This window comes from Nyctereutes procyonoides, unplaced genomic scaffold (assembly GCF_905146905.1).
Source record: "Nyctereutes procyonoides isolate TBG_1078 unplaced genomic scaffold, NYPRO_anot_genome, whole genome shotgun sequence".
NCBI classification, from domain to species: Eukaryota; Metazoa; Chordata; class Mammalia; order Carnivora; family Canidae; genus Nyctereutes; species Nyctereutes procyonoides.
The window spans coordinates 15,666,372-15,693,438 of NW_026575020.1; the positions used below are offsets into that span (position 1 = coordinate 15,666,372).

A 27,067-nucleotide genomic window follows, 5' to 3' on the forward strand; every position below is an offset into this window, starting at 1 on the left:
TAAGGAAAGCCAGCCCAATCCAAACATAATGCAAGGGGCAAAGGGCTGAAGATAGAACAAGGGGAACTAAGAAGAAAAAAGCGCGGGCGACCAAGCTGGTAGTCTAAGAATGGGAGGAAGGGAATAAAGAGGACAAGTAACGGAAGGATCCACAGACGAAAACTAGGACAGCCCTTCAGCTTGGCGCCCCCAAGCAGGCCTAGAAGCAGCGGGAGTCCTTTCCAATTATTCGCCTCCGCCCCCTACTTTCATAAATGAATGAAATTCGACAACTCAAAGGTAGGATGCCTTCCATGTCCCAATTCCTCCCATGCTTCAAGAAAGAGCCTGAGGTTCATTCAGGTCCCCGTCGCTCACATCTCTCCCCCACCCAAGGAATGCCACCTTCGAGCCGAACAGAAATTGGTCTTGGGGCTTCTTTGGCCGCTAGGAAGTTATGCACTCAAGTCTAGAACCTTTCTCAGACTTTCTCAGCCCCTCTGAGAGAACGTGAACCGCTCTGCCCTAATGGGATTTCTCTCCGCCCCCCTCCGTTGATTCCCCACCCCACCCTCCATCCCCCTTCCTCGGAGTGTGAACCTCTCCCCTTCTAGGAGCGCACGGGGATCATTCCAGTCACGTCTTTTTTGGGGGGGAGGGGGGGAATGCATAGAACACTGCCTGCACGAGCCACAGCTCCTTGACGCGCGGAAAGGTAAGAACAAGGAACAAGGAATTCCAAAGGCCCGGCTACCTCAGCATCTCCCGCCATTTCCCTCACGAGTTTCCCGGATGTAACCCCTTCCCCCGCGGCGGTTAAAAGAGACCAAGCAACGGTGACTCCCTTTGATACAAGAGGAAAGAACTTGAATATGGTCCAGCTTCTGCAGCCCAGGGTTTCCGGCGACGCAAAATTGCCTCCCACCTTGGAGGCCATCGGGAGAAATAAACTACCCAGTAGATCTCCTTCACTTTCCACTCACCATCAGTTCCAGCTTATCGACCTCCGCCTCCATGTTGAATAGTTGACATTCCTCAGACCGCGGCGGTGCTTAAGCCGCAAACCGTACTAGCACTGAAGGTCCCTATTGGACAGCTGTCACTCAACGTCTCGCACTCATTGGTTCCTCTGCTACACTGGCGCCCGCCCATTGGCGACTGGGTAACGCCCCTCCACATGAAACACCTTCACCAGTTGGGCAGAGACACAAAACGCTGCAGGAGGATTGGCTGCTGTATACTTTTTCTTTTCCATTGGCTGCACCCTCATCTCCACTTTCAATTTCATAGTTAGGGCTCCGCAGAGAAGAGCTTCCGATTGGTACAACCGGAAGAGGAGCCAACCAATGACACAGAAGCTTCCACAGGCAGCATAGGGGACGTGACACACCTTCTTAGGTCTCCTGCTTCCCCTCCCCTTCGCTCCCGCCTTCCACTTATTCATACAAGAAGCGCCTCAGCTTTCATTGGCCAGTGCCCGGTGACCTCTTAGCCAATCACAAACCAGGCTGTGCCCCTACTCTACCCGGAGAGCGAATCGTGGAGAGACGTCTGCTACCATTGGTCCCTCCGTGATAAGGTTTTAATTTTGAATCTTTCTTTACAGCGAAGGAGAGGCCACTACCCGGACTCCATCTAATCCCGGGCTCTTAGACTTGTAAGTGCAGGGAGATCTCCCTTTGTTATCTGGACTCGCATCTTCAGTAGCTCGGCCTGTTGCTGCTTGTGTTCTTAACATTTAACGGAGGTGGGGGCTTTGGCTGGACTCGGCAAGATAGAATTGGGAAGAGGAGGCTTGAGGTTGGGTAAGAAGCGCTCGGCCTGACTCCACCCTAACCATACTTGTATTTAGTTAACACTCTGCAAAAATATGTTCTGGAGTGAAGCATCTAACTTCTTTTGCACATTCCTTTTTATCTTTGCTATTCGGCGTTGTCCGGGGACCAGCAGCATCTGCATCACTTGGGCACTTATTAACGATGCAAATTATCGGGCTCCACCCAGACCCACTGAATCATAATATAAATTTTAACAAGAGCCCCCACCCCCATAATTCTTATGCACGCTAAAGTTTGCGAATATACGTTTCTTGACATGCAATATTATTATATTCCTTGATATGCTTTTAATATCGGCTGACGTTTTACAAGAGTGTCAGAAAGTGTTCCCTGTTTACTTATGCCTAATACTGTGCTGGACTACGTTTTAGGGAGCTGCAGTCTATTTAGAGAATAAGACAGGAACTAAAAAAGCAATGTTGCACAGCGTAGAACAAAAGCAAATATAATCAATTTCCAGAAATAGTCTATGAATGTTCAAGAGTAATGAATTGAACTAGTAATGGAAATTGACTAATTGACTGGAAGCTGTTTATGGGAAAGTGTAAGAAACCTACATAAAAATGTGTTTTACAAGAGGGTAATGAAATGCAAATGTGTTTTACAAGAGGGTAATGAAATGCAATTGTCATTTTCTTTGCTGTCACGGTTTTGAAAATATTGCCTGACGAAAAGCACTTTTATCACAGAGAGGAGTTTTAATAGAAGCAGCAGTGCCAACTCCTGCAGAAGACTGTAATTATTATTACTCTATTATTTATTGCATTTTCCTAGTGGACATAGTTTTGGAGCCATCCTTTAACCATGTGAAGGTGCAGTATGATTTGAAGAACTAAAAACCTCCCTCACTAAGAGATTTTTCCAAAATGTACTTGTAGTAAAGCATATTCCTTAGGAGACCACTTTCTAGCTAACACTTAGCAAGAATGATTTTTTCATTAATTTGTTGAAAGAAATTTATTTAGTGCCTGCTACACTCTTGGCCCCAAGGAAACAAAGATGAATAAAATTTATCCTAATCTTGAAAAGCCCCCAGTCCAGCTGGGTGACAAACATGCAAAAAAAAAATTACAATGCAATGCAATAAATGTTATAATTAGAGTATGTATAAAGTGCTATAGAAGCACAAAAGGAATGACATTTTCAACCAGTATAAATTCCATAAGAACAGAGACTATGTTGGCCTTGTTTGGAATTGTATTCCAAAACCTATCACCTCTACCTATCATGGTGGATGATCAGCCCTCAACAAATACCTGTGAGAAAAAGTAACAGCATCTTGGAGCTATATAAGTTGACCTGAACGAGGATACCCCAAGCAGAGGGAAAGGCTGATAGATAACTATACAAGAGAATGTTTTTGGTGGGGGGCGCCTGGGTGGCTTAGCCAGGTAGGTGTCTGCCTTTGGCTGGGGTATATCAAGCTCCACATTGGGCTCCCTGCTCAGCAGGGAGCTGGCTTCTCCCTCTCTGCTTGTGCTCTCTCTGTCAAAGAAATAAATAAAATCTGAAAGACAGAAAGAGAAAGAAATAATTAATTTGGTGTTTGGTATATCTCAAGTATAAACCGCAATCGCTAGAAAGGATGAAACTGCAAAGACCCATCAGACTAAATTGTGACAATCTATGAAATGTATGGTAAGGAATTTAGTTTATCCAGGACATAAAAAGGAATCTTCAAACATTATTAAGCAAGGGAATATCAGGATCTTTTTCTTTTTTTTAACTAACAGCTGTGTAGAAAATGACTGGCAAGGAGAAAGACAGAAGGCAAGAGGATCATTAGAGGAATATTCAGAAAAACTCAAACTAAGGAACATTTTCCAAAACAACTGGTCTGGAGTTTTCAAAAATATAAATAGGAAGGAAGGCAGATACTTACATGAAGAGACTAGGGAACTGTTGTGAATTAAAGGAGAACAAAAAGACACAACAGTTAAATGCTGTGTGGAAAGGGAAAGGGAGTAGCTGTAAAAGATATTATTGAGGTAATTATGGACTGCTTATTAGACAATATCAAGGTTAAATTTCCTGACTGTGATTGTGGCTTTGTAGGAGAATGTCCATGTCTATATCCATGTTAGGAAACTTAAGTATCTAGACGTGAAGTATGATGTCTGCAACTAACTCTGCTCAGACAAAAACTAAAAACTGTTATCATGTATGTGTATATATGTATGTTATATATATAAATGCATGTATATCTATCATATTTTTTTATTCTGAAAAATTTCAAACTTTGTGAAAATTTACAAAAATAGTGTAATTGATACTCCTATTATTTACCTAGATTCATCAGTTGCTGTCTTTCTATTCAGGGGTGTGTATGCGTGTGTAATATATAATATATGTATAATATATAAAATTATATAAAATATAAGTTTATATATTACATATACTTATACAAATAACATATAGTGTATAATACATATACACACACCATAACAGAAAGAAAATTAACAGATAACAATTGGTGAATCTAGGTGAATAATAGTATTTTCTCCAGAATTAACGTGATATTTGATTTTTTATTTTTTTATTTTTTATTTATTTTTTCTATTTAAAGATTTTATTTGGGACACCTGGGTGGCTTAGCAGTTTAGTGCCTGCCTTCCGCCTAGGGCGTAATCCTGGAGTCCCAGGATCGAGTCCCATGTCTGGCTCCCTGCATGGAGCCTGCTTCTCCCTCTGCCTGTGTCTCTGCCTCTCTCTTTCTCTGTGTCTCTCATGAATAAGTAAATAAAATCTTTAAAAAAAAGATTTTTAAAAAATTACATTAAAAAAATAAAGATTTTATTTACTTATTCATGAGAGACACAGAGAAAGAGAGAGGCAGAGACACAGGCAGAGGGAGAAGCAGGCTCTCTGGGAGGAGCCTGATGCAGGACTCAATCCTAGGACTCTGGGATCACAACCTGAGCCAAAGGCAGATGCTCAATCACTGAGCCACCAGGCCCCCTATTTGTTTTTTCTTGAAGTATAGTTGGCACACAATGCTACATTTGTTTCAGATGCTGATATATGAGTGTTAATTATACTAATATAATTTTTCTCAAAGTTTGAAATTTTTAAAAATTGGGACGCCTGGGTGGTTCAGGGTGTGATCCCCAGATTGAGTTCCCACATCAGGCTCTCTGCAGGGAGCCTGCTTCTCCCTCTGCCTATGTCTCTGCCTTTCTCTTTCTCTGTCTCTCATGAATAAATAAATAAATCTTTAAATAAAAACAAAAAACAGTGGGATAAATAGACTATAGCAAAACTAAAAAGGGGGAAAGATGGCAAAGGCAACTGAAATTAGGAGAGAAAGGGGAGGGATGGTGAGAAGAGATAGGGTGAATTAATCAGATAAATATTTCCAATTCATGTATATGAATATATGTATATAAGTGGAATATATATAATATATATTTTATATTCTATAATGGAGTATCCTAATTTCCTCACCTACCTTTTTTTGCGTGTGGTAGTACAGATTGTTTTTAATCGGCTTTAAATTCCTTTCAAAACAAGGCACGTACAAAGGAAGGAAAAGTACTTTTCAATAAAAAAGGAAAAATGCTTTGAGTAATCATGAAAGAAAAGGGGCACCTACGTGGCTCAGTTGGTTGAGCATTGACTCTTGTATTTGATTCAGGTTCTGATCTCATGGCTTATGGGATGGAGCCCTGCATCTGGCTCAGTGCTCAGCTGGAGTCTGCTTGGATATTCTCTCCCTCTGCCCTGACCCCTCTTGTGCCTTCTCTCTCTCTCTCTTTTTCAAATAAATTAATTAATCTTTAAATTAAAAAAAGAAAACATGAAAAAAAGAGCTTCTATCTAGAGTTAATAGTGGGAATCCCACCTAGCCCAGCAAAAAGAATGTGTATGTCTCATTACTCTTACGGAAAGGGAACAAGTATATGTGTTTTAACCTTGAGGAAGACTGCTATATATCCTTTCAGAGAATCATCCTCTGTGTAATATTTAATGATTTTAATAAAACAGTGATAATAGGGCAGCCCGGGTGGCTCAGCGGTTTAGCACTGCCTTCAGCCTGAACCTGGAGACCTGGGACCAAGTCCCGCGTCAGGCTCCCTGCATGGAGCCTGCTTCTCCCTCTGCCTGTGTTTCTGCCTCTCTCTCTGTGTGTGTCTCTCACGAATAAATAAATAAAATCTTAAAAAAAAAAAAAACCAACAGTGATAATAAAACAGACTTTAGCTTGTTGAATGGAACACTAATCTAAGAATTATCTCAGGTTGCACCTTTTTACCCTTATAGATTTGACATGTTCTATCAATTCTCTGCCTGTGCCAATTACTGTATTTAATTAGAAGTTTAGTAGAGTAACAATGACCCAGAGTCAAGGACACACACACACACATTTACACACGGAGAGAAGAGAAATGAAAAAATATGATTTAGTTCTTTTTTTTCATTGAAAAATAATCTCCAAAATGACATACATCAACTTGTGTGTAGGACTCTTTAGAAATTCTAATGCATGGGCATGTCCAGGAAAGGGATAGAGAAGGCCCAGTTTCAGAATGACAGTATTCTGTTTTTCTAGCTAATAATATATACCAGAGTTTAATATATATATATATATATATATATATATATATATATATATATATAAAGAAAAAATATATATATAAGTATATATATATACATATATATATACACACACACATATATATATATATATAAAGAAAATATATATATATATATAATTGGTGGCCTGTGTTCTGGGAGCTGAGCTGAGGAAAGGGATTGAGAAGTCTTTTCAGTTCAGGATCATCCCCTATCTTCCAAATGATGATACAAATATGACTCTGCTATGGCTATGCCTGATGGCCTACAATTCAGCACCTCTATGGTTTGACTTATCCATCTTTACTGGAGAAGACATGACTGCCAGGAGCTGCCTGGCTAAGGACTGGAAAACAGACTCAAGAGGCCTATCTAATCCTTATAACGATTTCATTAGGGGCAGCCTGGGTGGCTCAGCGATTTAGCACCACCCTCAGTCCAGGGCGATGCTGGAGACCCGAGATCGAGTCCCGCGTCAGACTCCCTGCATGGAGCCTGCTTCTCCCTCTGCCTGTGTCTCTGCCTCTCTGTGTGTGTGTGTCTCTCATGAATAAATAAATAAAATCTTAACAAAAAAAAAGTAAAAATGTTTAAAAAATAAAGAAAAATATACTCACCACTCCTTGACTGTCTTTTTTTTTTAAAGATTTTTATTTTTTTTAATTGGACTTCAATTTGCCAACATATAACATAACACCCAGTGCTCATCCCACCAAGTGCCCCCCTCAGTGCCCATCACACTGTTGACTGTCTTTTTTTGTGATGTTCCAGAAGGGATTGGGCTAATATGTGCTAATAAATGTTTAGTAGATATATATGCATAATTTTATTATAAATTAACTGCTATCTAGTAATGATACATTTATTATAAACAATAACAAAATATATACTGTTTTTTTAAGACTTTATTCATGAGAGACACGGGGGCGGGGGGCGGCGATAGGGGGGGCGGCAGAGACACAGGGAGAGGGAGAAGCAGATTCCATGCAGGGAGCCTGACGGGGACTCGATCCTGGGACTCCAGGATCACGCCTTGGGCCAAAGGCAGGTGCTAAACCACTGAACCACCCAGGGATTCCCTATACTGTTCTTTTTTATTAAGTAAGTTTTATACCCAACGTGGGATTTGAATTCACAACCCTGAGATCAAGCATCACATGCTCTACTAACTGAGCCAGCCAGGCACTCCTATAATGTTCTTTCTTATAAATTTCATAAACAGTTGATTCTTAAAGAGTACTATTGTTGATTTTTACAGACTTCTCATATCTGTAGCCAAGCTACGGTTCCAATTTTTTTTTTTTTTTGTAAGATTCTATTTATTTATTTTAAAGAAAGAGAGCAAGTAAGGGGAGGAGCAGAGAAAAAGGGAGAGAATCTCAAGCAAACTCAGAGCTGGGCATGGAGCCCACTTGGGGCTTGATCTCACAACCCAGAGATAATGACCTTAGGTGAAACCAAGAATTGGTTGCTTAATCGACTGAACCACCCAGATGCCCTGCTATGGTTCCAATTTATAAATAAGTATAGTCCTAATAGGAATGTCAGTTGATCTTTTCATTTACTCTATGGAATAAGATAAAGTGAAACATTCCAATAAAGATTTTTATTGGAACTTCAGTTATGTAAGAATAAGCAACTTCTTTGGTGAATAAAACAATTGTTTTCAAATACTGGAATAGTGGGACACCTGGGTGGCTCAGTGATTGAGCGTCTGCCTTCAGCTCAGAAGCTGGGATGGAATCCCACATCGGGCTCCCCGTGAGGAGACTGCTCCTCCCTCTACCTATGTCTCTGCCCCTCTCTCTCTGTGTCTCTCATGAGTAAATAAATAAATCTTAAAAAAAAAATACTGGAATAGTTCTCAATTTTTTTATGCTTTTCACAATGTAACAACTACAACAAGATACTTTTTTAAAAGATTTTATTTATTTATTTGAGAGAGATCCTGTGCACAAGCAAGGGGGAGGGGCAGAGGGAGAGGGAGAAGCATATTCCCTCCTTAGCAGGGAGCAGGTCTTGGGGATTGATCCCAGTACCCTAGGATCAAGACCTGAGCTGAAGGCTGATGCTTAACGGACTGGGCCACCCAAAATATGCTTTTAAATCTAATCTGCATCATTAACATTTTTTTATCAGTCACTTAACAATCAACAATATAATGAATCAAGCTCTGATTTGTAGTGTGTTGTAATATCCAAGGTGTAAATACTCCCATCATAGACAATTTCAAGTTTTTAATGTGAAGTCACTGAATGTGGAATTGGAAAAAAATGAGCATTTTATAGCATTTTCACTATATAGATACAATAAGATAAACAACCTCAAGAGCATAGATAATAGTAAAATAATTAGGAAGTGATGAGTTTTGTATCATATTTATTACCATTTTAAATATAAATTATCTAATTATAAGTTTACATAATTTAATGGTGGATGTGTTTAACAACTTAACTCACAGACTTCCTGAAAATGTAACAGTTGGTGCCAACCCCAATACACCACTGGAGTAGAGACAAAAGTATAGCCAATCTACCAAGTTTAAACCGTAATGTCCAGCTCTTTTCTAAAATCTATTTTTATAACTGAAGGATTGGTGAATATAAAGAAAAAAGCAGGAGGCCAGTTCTCTGTGTCAGTTTGATGTCTAACAAAAGATATCAAAAGGGAAAGAGGGAACAGAAGTGGGGAGGGCTGCAGAGGGGCAGATGGAAGACAAGGAAAAGGAGGTTACCATGGAAGTCTCAGATTCTGGGGATTTCAGCCAGTGAACTCTGGACCCTGGATAGAGGTTCTAATGATATTTCTCCAAAGAAAGTCATTGGCATGGATGTGGTGAGGTTTAATCATGTTTTAGGCAGCGACAGGATTGCAGTCTTCCTCTGAGGTTTTCCTAAACATCTTCATTCAGAGTTTTTTTTTTAAAGAAATGTCTTTTTTTTATGATTTTATTTATTTATTCATAAGAGACACAGAGAGAGGCGGAGACACAAGCAGAGAGAGAAGCAGACTCCATGCAGGGACCCTGATGTGTAGGACTAGATCCCCAGGACTCCAGGAACTCACCCTGGGTGGAAGGGAGGTGCTCAACCACTGACCCACCCAGGCGTCCCAAGAGTATTATTGTTTTGTGTTAAGTTTGTTTAAAAAAAAAAAATCAATCCTTTAGACATCCTTTGTATTTAATAATCCCTGCTTAGCCTTCTTTCATTATTTCATCAGGAAAGACAAGTGATATAATAAAAGTGAAGTCTGCTCCAAGTCTCTAAGAACAATTAAGAAAAACATTGTTAGTTTGAGACTTGGCATCAGTTCAATAAGATGCTATCAAGAACCTCTCCTTCTAGAAGGACTGTTAATATATGCACTGTCACCCATTGCCATTAGGGGTGCCCTCTGCAAGACCAAAACTCTTGGAACCACAGGCACTTCTGAATTTTTACAACTACAGTGAGTAAAAGGAGGTTCTTCAGCCAGTACCATCTGAGAGCTGAGCAAGCATAGAGCTGCATACCAAGTATTGAAAGGTTATTGGGTGAACAAAAGTGGAATGAGTGTGAATTTTAAAGGCCAATTGTTCCTATTCAAATCAAAGTTTGAAGTGAAGGAGGCCCAGCCCTTGAGACCATTTTTAGTTCTGCTACTTGAATAACATCTTTGTTGCTCAGGGAGCAACAGCTGAGACCAGCAAAGCCCTTCTGTACATCAAACTAGCTCTGACTTAATTTTCTTCAGAAAAAGATCTACACTAAACTCTAAATACACTAGACAGGGTTTTTAAAACCTTTAAAACTGGGGATCCCTGGGTGGCGCAGCGGTTTGGCGCCTGCCCTTGGCCCAGGGCGCGATCCTGGAGACCCAGGATCAAATCCCACGTCGGGCTCCTGGTGCATGGAGCCTGCTTCTCCCTCTGCCTGTGTCTCTGCCTCTCTTTCTCTCTCTGTGTGTGACTATCATAAATAAAAAAAATAAAAATAAAAGCTTTAAAACTAATGTTTTGAAACATCCATGTCTTAGATTTGGGGTAACTGTTATTACATTGTATATCACGTATTTAATTAACTGTTGCACCACAGAGTGTTAGAAAGAACTGGTCTTTGAAGACTTATTTATTTACTGAATTACATTGGGCAAACCATACTCTTTCTATGTCCCAGTTTATGCTTATGTAAAAATGGGAATTAAAAATCCTCTTCTTCAGGGATAAAATCTTGCAAGGTGGTGAGAATTCACTGAGAAAATGTATTTGAAATTGCCTAAAAGCAAATGGACATTTAGTGGTTAAATTTGTTTCTTCCACTACCGACTCCACCTATCACAGTGGGTGCCCAGTAAATGTTACTGAAAAAAAAATTCCTTTTTTTAAAAATTTCTTTTAATAACTAACCATAACCCAACTATAGCCATTTTTTTCTGTTAGAAAAAAGGGAAATACACTTGACTTAATGAAGAAAAGCAGGACAAAAAGCAAAACAAAATTAGAGAATAGTGTAATGCCAAAGCCAAGTCTCTCTAAAGATACTTTAAATCTGGGTTTAGGGATTCCTGGGTGGCGCAGCGGTTTAGCGCCTGCCTTTGGCCCAGGGTGCGATCCTGGAGACCCGGGATCGAATCCCACGTCGGGCTCCCGGTGCATGGAGCCTGCTTCTCCCTCTGCCTGTGTTTCTGCCTCTCTCTCTCTCTGTGTGACTATCATAAAATAAATAAATAAATACAAATAAATCTGGGTTTAAATTTTTCTTTACTTAAGGGTACTTCTGGGATGCTGGCAGCAACCTATTTCCTAACCAAAGCAGTAGGTATAAGGGTGTGCTCACTTTGTGATGATTCATTGAACTGTACAGTTAAGATTTTTGCATTTTCTATATGTACATATTATTCTAAAATAAAAATGTAAAAAAAAAGTTTTTTTCTACAGAAATCATGCCCAAGTTCAAGCAACGGAGAAGAAAGCTAAAAGCCAAAGCAAAAAGATTATTCAAAAAAAAAGAAGCCTCTAACTCTGAGCCCAAGCTAATTATACCTCCTCCTCCACCACCCTCACCAGAAAGGTAAGGTGAAAGTGTGGAAAGACAAAATATTGAAAATCTGATCCATTAAGGATAGGGTTACCAGATTTAGCAAATAAAAAATACAGAATGCCCAATTAAATTTAAATTTCAGATTTAAAAAATGAACAGTTTTTTAATTGTAACATTTATAATATACTAAAAATTACTCATCCTTCATCAGAAATTAAATTTTGACTGGGCATTCTAAATTTTATGTAGTGACCATAGTTCAAGAGTTTAAATGAAGTAAAAATCACAAGAAATTGTATTGGAGATGCACAGTAATTATTTTCTCCTTCCCTAGTCAATTTAATTGTATAAATCTGGGAACTAAGTGATGAAAGAAGGGTATAGGATTGGAATTTCAGTTTTAGTTTTGGTAAGTTTGGTCAGTTATTCTCTGGGATGCAGGTTTAAACACGTTACTGAAAGAGACTCTAAGTTATAGGAACCCTAGGATACTGGGTTTCACGATGACATACTTTATACTTTTTGTAATTATAGCTCTCTTCACAGAAAAAAAATTTAAAATAAACAGGGCCTCAAAAAGCATTAACCATGATATTATCCTTAATGCTTCTCTGTCTTGAATATTGGAAATGGCCCCTGACTGGTCTTCCTTCTTCTGCTTTTGCCAACCTCTGCAGTGTATTTCAGTGCAATAGTCAGAGTGAGCCAGCTAAAAATCATGTCATATTGCCCCTCTGCTTAAAACTTTCCAATGTCTTTTCTAGGGTACCTGACTGGCTCAGCTGGAAGAGTGTGTGACTCTTAATCTCAGGGTCGTGAGTTTGAACTCCATGTTGGGTGAAGAGATTACATAAAAATAAATAAAAACTCTCCATGGCATCCTCTCTTAGAGTCAAAATTAAAATCCTTTGTACAACCCCACAGTCTGACTTGACATTATCTCATAATCCTCTATCCTTCAGTTTCTCCACCCTAATCATCCTGGCCTCCTTGCTATTCCCTAGACACTTCAGACAAGCTGCTATCTCAGGGCCTTTACACTTACTATTACTGTTGCCTGAAATGCTCTTCTCCCAGATATTTGTATTGCTGGCTTCTTCATTTTTTATATTTATTTTATTTATTTATTTATTTTTTTTTTTTTTAAGTAGGTTCCACACCCAACCGGGGGCTTGAATTCATGACCGTTGATCAAGAGTCACATGTTCTACTGACTGAGCCAGCCAGGCATCCCCGTATTGCTAGCTTCTTTACTTTGTTTAGGTTTCTTTTCTCAAAAGTTGCCTTCTCAGTGAGACTTCCCTAGCTACTCTACCTAAAATTTCACCTCCACCCAACATTTCTTTCCTGCTGTATCCTTTTCCTCATAGTATTTATTCACTATCTAACAATCCATATATGTTACTTATTTGCTTACTTTTACCTTTCTCCCAAGACATGTAAGTTCAATGAGGGCAGGGTTTTTCTGTATTTTGTTCATTACTGAATCCCTGATGCCTCTTTATACACAATTTACTTACTCTAAAAAAATAAACTGTTGCATAAGTACATCACAGAACTCTAGAATTTAATGAAGAATTTGGCTTTATGTAGTCTCTGCTCCTGAGTCATACTATAAAACTAGCTTGTTTTTTTTTTTTGTTTGTTTGTTTTAAGATTTATTTATTTGAGAGAGAGACAGAGCAAGGAGAGGGGCAGAGGGAGAAAAAGTATCCAAAGCACACTGCTGCCGAGCATGGAGACTGACTCAGTACTCATTCTCATGACCCTGAGATCATGAGTTGATGCTCAACCAACTGAGCAACCCAGGCACCCCACAACTTGTTTTTAAATACAGGCTATTATTCCAACTCAGGAGTTTTTTATTTGTTTGGTTTTGTTTTTCCTACAGAGTGATTATTCTTTCAGCAGATACAGCCCTTAGCAGAAGCTTGCTTAGATCATCCTGGAATTTCAGATTTCCCAATATCAAAGATACAGTAAAATTTTGGACAAATAGAGTGTGGTCTATATACAAGTGGTGCCAGAACTGTATGGCCCAGGTATGTGTTTGACATACTGGTATGTGTTTGACATACTTGTTTTCAGCAATATGGTTTATATACATACTTGGTATGTATGTTCACGTGTGTGTGCTCAGGTCAGCAGAACACTCGGGCTAAGCTCAGGTAAGAAGAAATTATGGAGTTATGTATGCCTTTGCTTCTGTAAAACATACATCAAATCACTTTCTTCTCTCTTTTTTCCTTGTCCTTATTGTGTTGCTTATAGAATTAAGGCTTGTTTATTTTTGAATTTCAGAGTTTAGAAGTATTGAAAGATACCATCTTTCCATCCCATTTCTGCCACCGAGAACTTCACAATCTAAGACAACAGTTTTGCATTTTGGAAAGTGAATTACACAAGCTCCAAGAAACAATGAAGGTTAGTATTGTTAAATAAAAAAAGAAATCCAGAATTAGGGAAGGAGAGGTACAGGCCAAGTGCTAGTCTGGGGCCTGTTTGCCCTCAGATCTGTTCCTTTGGCTTCAAGGCTCTGCTCTGTACTGTACTGGGGCTAACCCATGAAGGCTGTATGTCCCAAGCTCCATATTACCTGGTTCTGGTTGTACTTGGTTAATGGGAGTTGCTGATGAGAGACTGTCAGGGGTGTGGAGGGAGTGTGTTTTTCCTCTTTGTTCTCTGCATTGAGCAATTTCTCCAGGATGGTTGTTGTCTCCCTCACTCCAGCTCCCTCCAGGTAAATCTACCATATTTCTTGATTCTCTGAGTTAACACACCTCTAGAGATCTGGTTTACTGCTCTTCCCTTTTCCTTCCAGCCTCAAGGTATTCATGGCTTTCTGCAGTTGCTAATCTCTGGGCTCCTTCAATGTCCCCTGTGTCCTTTTCAGCTCTTTCATCATTAAAGTAACCAACTCCCTACGTTACATTCCTCCTCTTTTAAATATTCAGGATGATTTCTATTTTTTTGACCTGATAGAGGGAGAAAAAAAGCTATAAATATCCACTCTTTCTAAACTCCCATAAGCGGGATGCCTGGGTGGCTCAGCAGGTGAGCATCTGCCTTCAGCTCTGGGTGTGATCCCAGGATCTGGCTTCGAGTCCCACATCAGGCTTCTCCCAGGGAGCCTCCTTCTCCCTCTGCCTGTGTCTCTGCCTCTCTCTCTGTGTCTCTCATGAATAAATAAATAGAATCTTTTAATAAATAAATAAATCTCAAAAAATAAACATTGTAGTGAAGCTTTTGGGATTACAACCCTTTTCCCAGAATTTGTACCTCAAGGTGAATTAGATGGGAAGAAAGGCAAATCACCTAATTCATTAGGCCTGAGTTTCCACATCTAAAAATGAGGATGATACCATCTGTGGTGAGCTGAATCAGTCGCCTCCAAAAGATGTCTCCAAGTCCTAATCCCTAGAACCTATAAATATTATTTGATATTATTATTAAAGTGGGGATCCCTGGGTGGCGCAGCGGTTTGGCGCCTGCCTTTGGCCCAGGACGCGATCCTGGAGACCCGGGATTGAATCCCACGTCGGGCTCCCGGTGCATGGAGCCTGCTTCTCCCTCTGCCTGTGTCTCTGCCTCTCTCTCTCTCTCTGTGTGACTATCATAAATAAATAAAAATTTAAAAAAATATATTATTATTAAAGTAATCTCTACACCCAACATGGGGCTTAAACTTACTACCCCAAGATCAAGTATTGTATACTCTACTAACTGAGCCAGCCAGGCCCCCCTTAAGTTAAGGATTTTAAGATGAGGAGATAATACTCTATTATCTGGGTGGACCCTAAATCCAATGACAAATGTCCTTATAAAAGAGATACAGACGGATGCCTGGGTGGCTCAGCAGTTGAGCTCCTACCTTTAGCCAGGGCGTGATCCTGAAATCCTGGGATTGAGTCCCACATTGGGCTCCCTGCATGGAGCCGGCTTCTCTCTCTGCCTATGTCTCTGCCTCTCTCTGTGTGTCTCTCATGAATAATATAAATAAATAAAATATAAAATAAAATAAAATAAAAAATAAAAAATAGGGCAGCCTCGGTGGCACAGCGGTTTAGCACCACCTGTAGCCTGGGGTGTGATCCTGGAGACCCGGGATCGAGTCCCACGTCAGGCTTCCTGTATGGAGCCTGCTTCTCCCTCTGCCTGTGTCCCTGCCTCTCTCTCTGTGTCTCTATGAATAAATAAAATCTTAAAAAAAAAAAAAAAAAGTCAGATCTATGAGAAAAAAACAATGCAGAAAAAAATAAAAATAAAATAAAATAAAATAAAATATAAAATAAAAAATAAAAGAGATACAGAGCAGGGTGCCTGAATGACTCAGTGGTTAAGCATCTGCCTTAGGCTTGGGTAACAATCCCAGGGTCCTGGGATCGAGTCCCCCATTGGGCTCCCTGCTCAGTCTGCTTCTCCCTCTGCCCCTCCCCCCTGCTTATGCATACATTCTCTCTCTCATAAATAATCTTTAAAAAAAGAGAGAGAGAGAAAAAGAGAGATACAGAGCAGAGCATGAACAGAGGAAAAGAGGAGCAGTGGAACTACAGGCAGAGACTGGAGTGACGGAGCCTCAAACCTAGGAATGCCCTAGCTATCAAAAAGGAAAAGGCAAGGGTTAGAGCACTGGAAGGCAACTGTCAACGTGATTTTAGACTTCTAGCCTCCAGCACTGTGAAAAAATGAATTTCAATTGTTTTAAACCATCAAATTTGTGATAATTCGAGACTGCAGCCATAGGAAACGAATATACTACCTTACTTCATAGGGTTATTTTTCATTTCCTAGGGCTGCCATCATGAAGTAGCATGGACTGGGTGGTTTATATAACAGAAATTTATTTCCCACAGTTCTAGAGACTAGAAGTCTAAGATCAAGGTGTTGGCAGAGTTAGTTTCTTCTTAGGCCTCTCTCCTTTGGCTTGTCTTCTCACTGTGTTCTCAAACGGTCTTTTCTCTGTGCGTACACATCCCTGATGTTCCTCCTGTAGGTTCAAATTCCTTCTTTTTATAGGAATTGTGGGGGAGGGGTTGAGGGTGGACACAATTAAACCCATAACATTTCTTATTCCTTTTTATCAGTACTTGAATATACTACTACATTCTTGGCTGCATTAAGTTTTTTTCCTCTGTCAGGAACTCTCTTTCCCTAAACCTTATCTCCCTTTCTCTCTTGAGATCTGATCAGTTGCAATTCATCTTTGAGATTATGGCTAAATATCACTCCCCAGGGCATCTGGACAGCTCAGGCAGTTAAGAGTCTGGCTTCAGCTTAGGTCATGATCTCCAGATTCTGGGAACAAGCCCCACATCGGGTTCCCTGCTCAGCAAGGAGTCTGCTTCTCTCTCTCTTTCTCTTTCTCCTGCTGCCCTCCCCACCACTCATTTTCTCTCTCTCTCAAATGAACAAATAAAATCTTTAATAAATAAATAAATAAATAAATAAATAAATAAATAAATATCACCCTCCAGTTTTCTCACTATTCATGCTCACAGCACACTATCATTTTCACTGAAGCACTTTTTGTTTTGTTCTGCATGTGTGTGTATGTGTGTGTGTTTAATGTCTGCCTTCCTTACCAGACTGATGTAATAGACAAGGTTCACATTGTACCTATAGTGCTGGCATATTGCACACACAAAACAAATATATGAATGAATGAATGAATGAATGAACTAACTTGTGATAAATGAGAAAATATTATAAAATGCATTGTATACTGAGAAAGAATTCAATACATGGTAGCTATTATCTTGATGACTCTGAGCCACAAGAACCAAATTAATCTGTTATTCATTTGCTAAATGTAATGTTTTCTTACAGGCTGTCTTAGAAAATTCTTCCTGCCCCAGCTGTGGTCAAATGTGTCACATAAGTGGTAAACTTACAAATGTGCCTGCCTGTGTTCTGACCACCCCTGGAGAATCTCAAGCTGTACTTCCTCCCTCGCTGCCACAGTCAGCCACCCATCTTCCTCCTCTTCCACCTCCGCCTCCACCCCCTCCACCTCCTCCTCTGCCTCCACCTCCACTACCTAGGGCACCTTTGCTGCTCAGAAAATTCGATCACACTAAAGCACTTCAGGTAGGAAACAATCTAGTAATGATGTGTTTTGGTCAGTGTATAATGGCATAGTAAAGTAAGGTGGCCTTTTAAGACTAGGCTAAGGGCTTTGAGAGGAAAGCTGCATTTTTTTCTGATTCCATATCTTAATCATGTCAATTTTTATGTTTTTAAAACTCAAGCGTTTAGGAACTCACAAAAGCTGGATTTAGAAATAAAAGTGATTTTTTTTTTTTTACGGGCAGCCCCGGTGGCACAGCGGTTTAGCGCCGCCTGCAGCCCAGGGCGTGAACCTGGAGACCCTGCATCGAGTCCCACGTCAGGCTCTCTGCATGGAGCCTGCTTCTCCCTCTGCCTGTATCTCTGCCTCTCTCTCTGTGTGTCTCTATGAATAAATAAAATCTTTAAAAAAATAATTAAAAAAAAGAAATAAAAGTGAATTTTTAAAAGGATAAATGAATGAAAGCCAGTAGATTGGAATATTCTAAATGGCTTCCCAGTATATATTTTACCAAAAGAAAAGCCTCCCTGGGAAACCAAATTAAGAACAGAAGATGGGGGATCCCTGGGTGGCGCAGCGGTTTGGCGCCTGCCTTTGGCCCAGGGTGCAATCCTGGAGACCCGGGATTGAATCCCACATCGGGCTCCCGGTGCATGGAGCCTGCTTCTCCCTCTGCCTGTGTCTCTACCTCTCTCTCTCTGTGTGTGTGACTATCATAAATAAATAAAAATTAAAAAAAAAAAAAAAAAAGAACAGAAGATGGCTTAGTGAGTAAAGTCAAAATAAAAAGAGTTGGGATGCCTGGGTGGCTTAGCAGTTGAGCTCCTGCCTTTGACCCAGGATGTGATCCTGGAGTCCCAGGATCAGAGTCCCACATTGGGCTCCCTGCAGGGAGCCTGCTTCTCTCTCTGCCTATGTCTCTGCCTCTCTCTCTCTCTCTCTCAATCATGAATAAATAAATAAAATCTTAAAAAAAAAAAGAGTTGGTGGATACTAAAGTATAATGCCATAAGCTAGAGGACCACTCTCTATTAATTCCTTATCTACCAAGGAGATCAGAATGTTTGTGAATCACTAAGATAAGCATGACTCTCTTTAAAAATCTGCTGAATATTCATTCCAGATACATTTGGTTTAAAATGACTGAATTAATTCCAGAATCTATTATGTTTGCCATAATGCATACTTCTCTGGCTGTACATTCTTGTTGTACGGGAACGGAGGCAATTTTTAGGTTAATTGAAGCAAAACTTCACCTTGATTTGAGGAACTCCTTCAACTTTTGTCTTATTATAATGACTCCTTAGGAAAATGCATAGTTGCAGGGAACTAGCCTATCTCACATTTACTATCAAAGCCTTACATTTTGATGAATACTTTGCAATAGCATTAGCATCCATGGGTACTGAAAACAGAATCATTCTTGGTTAAATGAAAAGGATTTGACAGGTTCCCAGGGTAAATAAGAGTTAGTTTTTAAGTGAGTCTTTAAAAACTATATCTGGATTTGCATTTGACTAGATATCCTGGTTACAATTTGAATTCTAACTTCTCCATGTATTTTAAGCCTGGACCATTAAAAAAAGATGGACCCATGCAGATAACAGTTGAAGATCTACTCACTGTGAAATTAAAGAAGACACAGTGTTTTGATGAAAAGAAAAAGGTAAGATGTTACCGACCCTACACATGGTCTTTCAGCTTTTAACCTGGCCGTCCCTTCCTGGAAAACAAGCATGAGTCTTATGTACAGAGGCCATATTGAAGTATTTGATGTTTTATTTGTGTAGTTTTGGATCTCCTCAACAAAATATGTAGATCCCAAAATTATTTAATTAGGCAATTGTATCCACGAACCATTAGTCTAAAGAGGTAGAGACATACTTTGAAGCTCTGGAATAAAACTTGAGTAGTGGATATATCTTACACTTTCAAATACTCATTGTTTCAGCATGTTTACATTTTGAGTGATATTTTTAAGTGTGTTTTTTGATACTTTCTCATTTTGTGATTAAAGTTTGCGCCATCACCAAAAGCACGGAATCCACTAGTTACTGTCTCTGACCTCCAGCGCGTCACCCTGAAGCCCAACTCCAAAATGCTATCAACTCGAGTTACAAATGTCTTAATGTAAGGGACTGCACCATATTATGCTCTATTGTTACTTAAAAGAATTATTTTTTTGCTTATCTCTAACTTTGAAAGTTATATATGCTCATTGTAGAAAACTGGAAATCCACAGAAAATTTTAAAGAAGAAAACAGGGGCACATGGGTGGCACAGTCAGTTAAGCATCTGACTTCGGCTCAGGTCATGATCTTGGGGTCCTGGGATTGAGCCCCATGTCTGGCTCCTCACTCAGCAGGGAGTCTGCTTGTCCCTCTGTCCCTCCTATCGGTGTTTCTCGTGAATAAATAAAATAAAGTCTTAAAAAAAAAATTTTTTAAAAACCTAACATATCTTGGAATTGATGAAATTTGTGTGTGTATAGCATGTGTGTGCATGTATACATGTTTGTGTACCTGTATATGATCATATTGTACACATACATATAGTTAAGGCTTTTCCAATTTAATGTGTCAAGACCTTTTCCCCATCTTATCAAAAATCAGTGTAAAGCATCATTTTGACTTCTTCAGTATATACAGTTCATTACACGTAAACTTCATAAACTCCTGTTTTGAGACATTTAGGTTGTTTATGATCTTTTATTTCTAACTCTTCAGTGCACACCCTTGTCTATCATCTATGTGCATACTGAGTTTTTGTGCATAAGATGGATTCTTATATGGATAATTACCGAGTCAAGAAGTATTACTTATTAGGATGATTATATCACCTTATGCTCCTATCCGGATCTACTGCTTTTTTTTATTTTAAGTACGCTCCACACAAAAGTGGGGCTTGAACTCATGATCCTGAGATCAAGAGTCATATCTCTACTGACTGAGCCAGCCAGGCACCCCTCTGCTGCTATTTTTTAATGTAACAAATAGAACTAATTTCAAGGGCATTGCCTATAGAAATGACTGCTTTGCTTGGGGAAAAATTATAAAATCTGGCAAGTTCTAACTTTTATATCTTTATTTCATCAGTACCCCTGGTAAAAGCCAGATAGATCTGCGGAAACTACTTAGAAAAGTTGATGTAGAGAGGTAATACACTTTATCTCTATGCTTTCTAAATCCATTTGAAAAGTTGGCATAAAACACAGCTTCTGATATTGCCAATACCTTTGTAGGAGCCCAGGTGGAACCCCCCTCACCAATAAAGAAAATATGGAAACAGGAACTGGGCTGACTCCAGTAATGACCCGGGCCTTGAGAAGAAAGTTTCAGGTAAGCTTGGGAGGGGGAGGGGAGAGGAAGGTTCTTTTTCTTCAAAATCATTTATTTAGATGATTTTTATTTTTTTAAAGATTTTATTTATTTATTTATTTACTTACTTACTTACTTACTTACTTACTTATTTGAGAGAGAGTGTACAAGCAGGGACAGAAGGAGGTTGAGGGACAGAAGGAGAGAGAGAGGGAGAAGCAGACTCCCTGCTCAGCAGGGAGTCTAACCCAGGGCTTGATCCCAGGACCTGGAGATCATGATCTGAGCTGAAGGCAGATGCTTAACTGCCTAAGCCACCCTCTTATAATAAATGGTACCTTATGCTTTATAAAAACACTTTCATATTTAGGCTTTATAAAATTCTGTGACATAGCTAGCATTATCATCTCTAACTATGAATGTCTAGTTTTATTAATTCCTTTAGTAAGTATTTATTAAGCATTTCCTAAATGCCAGGCACTGTGCTGGAGTACCAGGGATATGGTGGTAAGCAAAAACAGACCTAGCTTTATTCTCATAGAGCTTTCAGCCTAGTGGGAAAAATAGACATTAGTCAAATAATCACATATTGGTATTCTACACTGAGGTAAGTACTATAAAGGAAAGGGACAGAGTCTGTGGGAACCCATAGAGGAACTTCATCTAGCCTGGGTGATTTAGGAAGGATTCCCTTAGGAAGTAATGAAGTGAGACTTGAAGAATGAATAGGCATTAACTGGGAAGCATACCTGTGGGATAAGGGGTGGGCCCACCATGGCTGTCAGGGCAGAAAGAGCTCCAGGCCAAAAAAAAAAAAGAGCATATGCAAGGGTCTTGTGATATAGGGATCAGGTCATGCACACTTGACAGGAAAAGGTCCTGGCAGCTTTCTTCTTTGTCACCTGCATGTAGGATCCATACACCAAAATCTTGTTTATCAGTGGGGTCTGATGTGATTTCTTCCAAACTCTGTCATCATCTCCCTATTCACCTCTATCACTGAATCTGTGGGGAGTATCGATCCTTCTGCCACTCCTACTAGAGTGCTGGGACGCAGGGCTCCTGGACTCTTCTCCATTTCCCTCTGGCAGTAGAGGCACACCAGAGACTTCACTGCTGACACTTTGCCACCCCAACACGGTCCTCCATTTGTTTGCTCATTAAGAATCAGTGCCTTTTACAGACAGCTTGGTATCCCTCTTGCCAATCAACTTGGTCCTCCTGGACATTATACCACCTTCTTTGGAGGTATGGCCACATTCCTCTTTCCTCCTTTTGGAACATCCAGTAGGAGTCTACCCCTAGATCACATTCTTTGGTCATATCACAAATTATGAAGGGCAAGGACAGAAGGCAGAGGCCTCACTAAAGGACTAAGCCCCTTCCTTTCTTTGCTCAGCTCTGGGATTCTTTTTTGTTCCTGTCCTACCCCATAATTACTGTAATGAGTTGAGTAACATGGAAATAAATGAAAATATGATCAAAAATAAGCACACATATTGAGCTACAACATCAAAAATCACAGAAAAGATCTCTGTCATATGAGGTATTTGCCAAAATCCACTTAGTAGGAGGAAGTTTTTTATTTTTATTTATTTATTTTTTTAAGATTTTATTTATTTATTCATGAGAGACACACAGAGAAAAAGAGAGGCAGAGACACAGGCAGAGGGAGAAGCAGGCTCCATACAAGGAGCCCGATGTGGGACTCGATCCCGGGTCTCCGGGATCACACCCTGAGTTGTAGGTGGCACAAAACCACTGCGCCACCCGGGCTTCCTGAGGAAGTTTTTTAAAAACTGTTGTTAGGATAGCCTGGGTGGCTCAGCAGTTTTGCACTGCCTTCAGCTCAGGTTGTGATCCTGGAGTCCCCCGGGATTGGGATCGAGTCCCATATCAGGCTCCCTACGGGGAGCCTGCTTCTCCCTCTGCCTATGTCTCTGCCAGTTTCTCTGTGTCTTTCATGAATTAATAAACAAAAATTAAAAAAACAAAAACAAAAATTGTCGTTAGACATAGAAAGACCCTTCCTACTTAGCCCTTAGGTTTCCTTTTTCCTTTAAGTCTGAAACAATTGTATTAGTTAGGTTTTGCATTTGGTAACAAAATTTGGTTTTGCATTAGGTAATAAAAATCTGACCACCATGGCTTAACCAAGTAGGGGCTTACTTTTCTTACCAGCATATTCCCTTGAGAAGTAGGTAGGCCATAACTGGTATAGCAGCTTCATCAAGTCCTCAGTGTTCTTTCATCCTTAATGTGCGGCTTTTATCTTCCTGGTAAAGAATGCCTACACCTCCTAAAGCCTAGTGTCCACATTCTAGGCAAGATAAGGAAAAAGGCAAAGTGCAAAAGGATATCATAGCTAAGCTACCCCTCATCTCTTAAAACAGTTACTATCTAGGAACTTCTGATTATATCAGAGAAACTGGGAAAGTGGTTTTTAGTGGTCTGCTGCATTACTGCCCTACACAAAATATGGGTTCTGTTAGTGAGGAAGGAGATCTGTGTTGGCCATAGGAACATAATTCATATTATAATTGGGACCTTTTTTTTTTTTTCATAGATGGCTCACCCTAGAAGCCCAACTCAAACTCTGCCACTTTCTACAAGTAGCTTTGATGAACAAAACTGATGCCAACCTTGCCTGACTCCATGTGATGATCCATAAAATATACAGATAAAACCACCCCAACCCTTTTTAATATAGTAGGGTATGTATAAATAATTATGCTAATATATATAATTTCATTTGAAGAATTAAAGTATTGCAAGCCCCCATACATACTGTGATATAAAGTGGGTATTGGGTATTTTTTAGTTGGCATGATCAATAAGAAAACAGATGGGAGGGATCCCTGGGTGGCGCAGCGGTTTGGCGCCTGCCTTTGGCTCAGGGCGCGATCCTGGAAACCCGGGATCGAATCCCATATCGGGCTCCCGGTGCATGGAGCCTGCTTATCCCTCTGCCTATGTCTCTGCCTCTGTCTCTCTCTCTCTGTGACTATCATAAATAAATAAATTAAAAAAATTAAAAAAAAAAAAAAAGAAAAGAAAACAGATGGGAAAATGCAATCCCCAGAGTGATGTTTATCCTGGAATTACCCAATTTAGGTTGGAAAGCTTGTTCAAATTTAACTAGATAACAAATTTGTATTCAATAGGTACACTTAAGATATTAAGAAAATAACCTGATTTCCTTAAAAGTAAAATAAAATAAAATAACCTAATTTCCATTCTTGCGTATTCTCAGGTAATTAAAAAGAAAAGTATTTCAGCCTGTCAAGCTAATACATTCACTAAGTACTGTAGACTTGGGATGCCTGGGTGACTTAGCGGTTGAGCATCTGCCTTTGGCTCAGGGCGTGATCCCCGGTGCGGGGATCAAGTCCCACAGTGGGCTCCCCATAGATAGCCTGCTTCTCCCTCTGCCTATGTCTCTGCCTCTCTATGTCTATCATGAATAAATAAATGAAATCTTACAAAAAAAAAAGTACTGTAGACTTGATCAGTAAAAATGGTCCTCTAGATTTGATTTGTTTACTGTAAGCAGTTAAGAGATAAGACCCTCCCCCATCCCAACCCAATTATTTTCCAGATGGATTTGAAGTAAAATATCCAATTTAACCATAAAAATTAGAATGTATCATGTCTAGCAGCTAGAAATGATACCCAGGTAGTCATATCTGGCTCTCTGAAGTCTGATATATTTTTTTCTTTGATATTTGCTGTCCACATTTGTGCAGCTAACTATGAATTTTATGAGAATCTCAACATGAAGCTTGAATTCCCACAGTGGTCTGCCAGGTATTATCTGAAGTCCATAGCAAATCCTCTATGAGACCTAATTCCTATCCTCAACAGCCTGTAGCTTCAATCACTGTAATAATGCATACCTCACTGAATTTTTGTTCTTTCCTGCCAGTCCAGACTTGCCAGATTTAGCAATTATAAACATATGATGATCAAATTTGAATTTCAGATAAAAAACAAATAACTTTTAAATATAAATATGTCCTATTAAACAACAGATAGGGTTTTTTTAGTATAAGTATGTCCCAAATATTGCATGGGAGTTATATATTTATACTAAAAAATTATTCAAAAAAAATAAAATAATAAAAAAATAAAAAATTATTCATTATTTATCTAAAATTCAAATTTAACAGGACATTCTATATTTTGGCTGGTTACCCTATCAGTCAGTCCTCTACAAAGTTGCCAAGTATTTCTGGGAACTCCCAGCTTGTCAGACATGTCTACTTAGTGGTAGACACAATTATAGCTTCAGTCAGGATCTCCATTACTAATGTGTTAAGTATCATAGAGGAAGGGGAACTCTGATTAGGGTGAGTTCCTGTAACTGGAGGTGCAGTATTAGCTTTGATCCCCTGCAGTTCCAAGAATAAGGATCACAGATGTACATGGATAGGAAATAAGGTGTTTCAGATTGTCACTGAACTTCCTAGCCTGATAGGAAGCAGCTACACAGATGACATCCTTGAAATAGCATCATTTTACCATAAGCTAAAAAAGATATTTTAGTAATTTCCCAGAAGTGCCTATATCTCCACAGATACATATTGCTTTGAGATGCCAAATAGAGTGTTGTGGAAAGTGAGCAGACTGGAAAGCAGACCTGGGGACCATGTTTTATTCTTATGAGACCCACATTTATATTTATAGACACATTTATGCATGCAAATTAAACAGATAATAAAGTTAAGAAACATACCTGCTTCTAGTTTAAAAACAAAAACAAAAACAAAAACCTTCCTAGCTACATTTATATTATATAAGGATAAAGGAGGAAAAAAAAAAAAAAGAATAAAGGGAATGATCACTGAAAATAAAACATTTGAGTATTTGTAACAATGTTTTATGGGACATTTATAATGCTTATTATATTAATAAACCACCATGTATTGTCTCAATTTAAATGATTTGATGATTTGATCATTGAAAAGTTCATAAAAAAATGCTCTAGAAAAAAAAAATAAAAAATAAAAAAATAAAAAAAAATGCTCTAGAAAGCCTATATATAAACATTTATAAAGCTACTATTGCCATTGTACCAGTATTAAAATGTTTTTTATCTTGTGTATTTTACTAATTTTTATGACAGGTTTTATACTGTACCCATTTGAGAATCCTGTAAATGCTATGACTTCATTTAACTGTTGCTAATTATAAACTTCCAATGTTTATTTTCAGACTGAATAACAACCAGACAATATAAACACCAAAGTACATCTGGTTATGTTTTTAAATAAAGCAATAAAAAACCTTTGATTTTTCCTCATTTAATTTTTTTCTAGAAACGTAACACAGAAAAGTACATAATAAAAAAAAAAGAAAAGTACATAATACATAAATTAACAAATCATAAAGCAAATGCTTATGTAACCACCAAGAAAGAAAGAGACATTATAAATGTCTTTAAAAGCCCTATCTCCCTCCTCTAACACGAGTAACTACTGACTTGCTTGTTATAGTAAATATTTCCTTGCTTTTATTCTCTAAGTATACATCCCTAAATGCTATGGCTTATTTTGCTTGCTTTTGACCTATATAAATAGAATCATATATACTTTACTTCTGCCTTCTTTCAATCAACATTTATTTTTAAGATTTAACCATGTTATTGTGTAGTGCCACAGATCACTTATTTTTTATTGGATGAATATAGTTACCATTCATTCCATTGTTAATGGAAATTAGGGTTGTTTATAGTTTTTGGCTTTTATAAATCATGCATGCCATTATGAACACTCTAGATACTATTTTCTAGAAACTGTCAAACTGGTTTTCAAGTAGTTATACCAATCCATAGTCCCTTCAACAAAGTATGAGAGTTCTTGTTGCTCCTGTTTTCTTCAAGAGAGTCTTTTCTATTTGACTTTTCAACACTTTATTTGGGAAATCTGTACAATGTTTATCGTTAATATACACTTTTTTGCCTGGATTTATAAATCAAAGATATTTGGGAAATCTGTACAATGTTTATCGTTAATATACACTTTTTTGCCTGGATTTATAAATCAAAGAATTGTTAAGATGATTTTATATCGGCAAAGTCACATACTAAACATAGCAAATTGGGGCACCTGGGTGGTTCAGGGGTTGAGCATCTAACTTCAGCTCAGGGCATGATCCTGGTGTCCAGGATTGAGTCCCGCATTGGGCTTCCCACAGGGAGCCTACTTCTCCTTCTGCCTATGTCTCTACCTCTCTCTGTGTCTCTCATGAATAAATAAACAAAATCTTTTTTAA

At 39.0% G+C, this 27,067-nt stretch overlaps 2 protein-coding genes across 3 annotated transcripts in view; one reads left to right on the forward strand and one right to left on the reverse strand.

Moving 5' to 3' along the window:
• SKA2 (spindle and kinetochore associated complex subunit 2) overlaps nt 1-1,060 on the reverse strand; it is a 37,002-nt gene extending 35,942 nt beyond the window's left edge. The window contains exon 1 of the mRNA XM_055323257.1: nt 963-1,060. Coding sequence (XP_055179232.1) covers nt 963-995 — 33 coding nt within the window. The 5' untranslated portion in view covers nt 996-1,060. The remainder of the gene's footprint in view (nt 1-962) is intronic.
• The window catches only part of PRR11 (proline rich 11), a 63,377-nt gene extending 38,515 nt beyond the window's left edge, over nt 1-24,862 (forward strand). The window contains exons 2-11 of one of the 2 annotated variants that reach the window (XM_055323246.1): nt 1,586-1,636; nt 11,295-11,440; nt 13,302-13,452; nt 13,712-13,834; nt 17,237-17,497; nt 19,045-19,143; nt 19,495-19,607; nt 20,573-20,632; nt 20,719-20,815; nt 23,361-24,862. In XM_055323246.1, coding sequence (XP_055179221.1) covers nt 11,313-11,440; nt 13,302-13,452; nt 13,712-13,834; nt 17,237-17,497; nt 19,045-19,143; nt 19,495-19,607; nt 20,573-20,632; nt 20,719-20,815; nt 23,361-23,429 — 1,101 coding nt within the window. In that variant the 5' untranslated portion in view covers nt 1,586-1,636; nt 11,295-11,312 and the 3' untranslated portion in view covers nt 23,430-24,862. The remainder of the gene's footprint in view (nt 1-1,585; nt 1,637-11,294; nt 11,441-13,301; nt 13,453-13,711; nt 13,835-17,236; nt 17,498-19,044; nt 19,144-19,494; nt 19,608-20,572; nt 20,633-20,718; nt 20,816-23,360) is intronic. The other variant, XM_055323239.1, reaches the window with a different exon arrangement.
• Nucleotides 24,863-27,067: the final 2,205 nt, after the last annotated feature.